At 36.1% G+C, this 3709-nt stretch overlaps 1 protein-coding gene across 1 annotated transcript; it reads left to right on the top strand.

Moving 5' to 3' along the window:
• Window positions 1-701: 701 nt before the first annotated feature.
• On the top strand, window positions 702-1283 carry LOC116134340 (secreted RxLR effector protein 161-like). The gene has a single exon (XM_031420022.1). It carries the CDS (start codon window positions 702-704, stop codon window positions 1281-1283), a length of 582 nt encoding a protein of 193 aa, XP_031275882.1.
• The last annotated feature ends 2426 nt before the right edge of the window (window positions 1284-3709 follow it).

The raw sequence follows: 3709 nt of genomic DNA, 5'->3' as shown, positions 1-3709 counted from the left end.
ATTCTCTAGAAAACTCAAGAAACTTTGTCTTAGGCTCGTCGCCGCGGCGAAAAACTTTACGTCGCCTCGGCGAAACAGGGCAGAACCTACCCGTGGGTCCACTCTCCTCCCTTGCTGCGGCGAAGCTTCTCCTTCGCCCCGGCGAAGATTGGATTTCCAACTTCACCAAAACTCAACCAATTTCAAGGCAACAATTCAATCAACTCAACATACAAACTCAATTAAAGTTGAAACAATAAACTTTTAACTAATACAACAAATCTTAAATACGTACCTCAAGTGGGATATTACATGACACCATTAGGTTGCTACTTGCAGTGGCTGCTCAATTCTCTTGGAAAGTGTACCAAATGGATGTAAAATCTGCCTTCTTGAATGGCTGGTTGAATGAGGAAATCTACATTGAACAACTTGAAGGGTATGTGATCCAAGGATAAGAGGGAAAGGTGTATTTGCTGAGGAAGGCCTTGTATGGCCTAAAACAGGCTCCAAGGGCCTGGTACAGCAGGATTAATGACCACCTACTAAACTTGGATTTTGTTAGGAGTCCAAATGAACACACTCTATACATTAGAGAAGCTAAAGATGACTTGATGATCATTTCATTGTATGTGGATGATCTTTTAGTAATTGGGAGCAATCAAACTCAAGTGGATGAATTCAAGAAATCCATGCAAAGTGAGTTTGAAAAGACTGACTGAATGGAGATTGATCAACAAGTGGATGGGATCTTTGTGAATCAAAAAAGGTATGCAAGTGAAGTTTTGAAAAAGTTCTGCATGGAAAACCGCAAACCAGTAAATCTACCTTTGGTTCCAAACTTAAAGCTGTCAAAGGATGAGGATGGTGAGAAGGTTGATGAAGGATTGTACAGGAGTTTAATAGGGTGTCTACTGTATTTGACAGCAACTAGGCCGGATTTGATGTATGCAACCAGTTTGCTGTCCAGGTTTATAAGTAAACCAACTAAAACACACTTCAAAACAGCAAAAAGGGTGCTGAGCTATGTAAAAGAAAGCACTGATTATGGGGTGTGGTTCAAGAGATCAGAAGACTTCAGCTTAGTTGGTTATTCGAATAGCGATTGGGCTGGTTCGATAGATGATATAAGGAGCACTTCAGGATTTACATTTTTCCTGAATCATGGTGCTATCTGCTGGCTTTCCAAGAAGCAGGAAACCATGGCCCAATCCACAGCTGAAGTAGAGTATATATCAGCTGTTGCAGCTGTGAATCAAGCCATTTGGTTGAGAAAAGTCCTTGATGATTTGAAGCTGAAATAGAACAAAGCTACTGCCATCATGTGTGACAATCAATCTGCAGTAGCTATGGCCAAGAATCCTATGCAACATGGACACACAAAGCATATAAAAATAAAGTTCCATACAGTGAGAAAGGCTGAGTAAAATGGTGAATTGAAACTGGTGCATTGCAGGAGTGAATTGCAAGTGGTTGACATTATGACCAAAGTTGTCTCCAAAGCTAAGTTTGAAGAATTCAGATTCAGACTTGGTGTTTCCAGCCAACCATCAAGGAGGAGTGTTGAACGTTGATGCATGGCCGAAAATACAGCAATTTAGTTAAAGTTTTTGAATGTGTGTTGGCGGCAAAACCTGAACTGAAGTCTACCAGGGGTCTATTTGATATACTGTATGTTTAGCTCATTTTGTAAAAGTGTGATACGCATTCCAAATTGTAAGGGATGTTCTGATGCAGTAGCTGTTAGTTGATATAAGTATGTGGCTTTAGATTAATTTAAGTTATTATATGTCTGCAAAGTAGGTATAAGTCAATGTAAAACTTTGCTTCATTAGCTGTAATGAAAACACATTTTGAAATGCAGAAAACGTAACTCTCTTCATTCAGTTCAGCTCTCTTTCTTCTCTTTGTTAAACTCCATTACATAAACATCAACAAGAATGCTCAATTGATAAATCCCTAAGTAGTTGCAGCAACCATACTAATTCAGATGCAGTAGAACTCATTGCTCTATATTCTGCTTTAGCGGAAGATCTAGAGACAGTATTTTGCTTTTTCGATTTCCATGAAATAAGAGAATTCCCAAGAAAAATACATGTCCCTGCGATTGATCACTTGTGTCAGTACAACCTGCCCAATCTGAATCAGAAAACCCTTTCAGATGCATTTGTGATTGACAAGAATAAAATAGCCCTTGTGCTAGAGCAAGTTTGATGTACTGAAGAACTCTTATAACAGCATTCCAATGTGGTTTTCTAGGCTCAAAAAGAAATTTACCAAGAGTTTGAACTGCATATGACAAATCAGGTCTTGTGATAGTTAGATACAACAATCGTCTAATTAATCTTCGATACTGCATTGCATCTGTAAGTAATTCACCATCAATCTTGACAATTTAATATGTGTATCCATAGGAATCCTTTAACAATTCCAAAGCATATTTACGTTGACACAAAGTAATCCCCTTTTTGGCTCTAGAAATTTCCAAACCGAAAAGGACCTAAGTCCTTTAATTTGAACTGTGCATTCAAATATGTAGTGAAGTCTTGAATTCGATGAGAGTCATTTGAGACTAAGACAATGTCATCTATATAAACCAATAAAGCAATAAAGAAGTTACCACCTCTTTTGATAAACAATGAGTTGTCTACCATTGATTGTTGAAAGCCGCTAGACAATAAAGTGTTTGAAAATTTGGCAAAACCTAACAGAGAGCAGCTGAAACAATAAGAGAAAGCTTCGAAAGAGGAATTGGGTGAATTATGATTTTAGTCTCCTTTTATGCCGTTGACTTGTAGGTAAGATTTCAACCGTTAGATTGATGTTGGATCAACGGTCAAGATCCAACTCAGCTAAGCCAAAAACAACAACATTCCACTAACTCTCCAATGCGGTGCCATTTCAAACCTTTACTTCAACACATCTTTTGGGAGCTAGGGGGAACTACTTCTGGTTGGAGATGAAAGGATCAGTTTGTGTGATGAATCTAATCTCTGAGACTAAGATAGACATATATATGCGTTCTTCAAGATTCAGTCCGAAGCCTTAGGATTAAGCAGTATACAATTTCTTTTTCTACCATGGTTGATATACCAACTATAATGAGAAAAGTATTTGTATGTTCTTTAAGTCCATTCCTGGTTTTGAAGAGTTGCAACAACAAACTTACATGCATCCTGCTGAAGACGGTTCTTCTGGTACGAAAGTGATAGTCGTGAGTTGAGGGGCATTGACATTGTATTTAGTACCTTCTTGTGGGACAACAGTTTCGTGAGTATAGGGAAGGTACAAAAAATCCAATTATTTATTTATTTTTATTTTCTAAATAATATTATTTGTGTTGGATTGGAATATGGGTTCAATGGATGTTAATTTTATTTTCACTAGGTTACTTGATTTGATCCTTATTTCAATTTTTAACTTATCTATTGACGAAAAGAATAATTTATGGATGACAAAAAAATAAATAAATTTGGAATAGAAAATGATACAGAAAATATATTATTAAAACTCTTTAAGAAAAAAAAAATTATATTATTCCCTTATACGTATTTAGACTTTCTTATTCCTATATTCTTATTTATTTTAGTAATTCTAATTAAATTAGATTTCTTATTTTAAAAGTTTTCCATATTAAAATAAGATTTGTTTTAATTATTAGGTTGATTGCTTTCTTAACTAGTTAAGTTCAATTCTAGTATAAATAAAGGTCTTTGTAGCCTTTAAGGCA

Source organism: Pistacia vera, unplaced genomic scaffold, assembly GCF_008641045.1.
Source record: "Pistacia vera cultivar Batoury unplaced genomic scaffold, PisVer_v2 Contig285, whole genome shotgun sequence".
In the NCBI taxonomy this organism is placed as follows: domain Eukaryota; kingdom Viridiplantae; phylum Streptophyta; class Magnoliopsida; order Sapindales; family Anacardiaceae; genus Pistacia; species Pistacia vera.
This window is presented reverse-complemented; position numbering and strand designations above follow the sequence as displayed.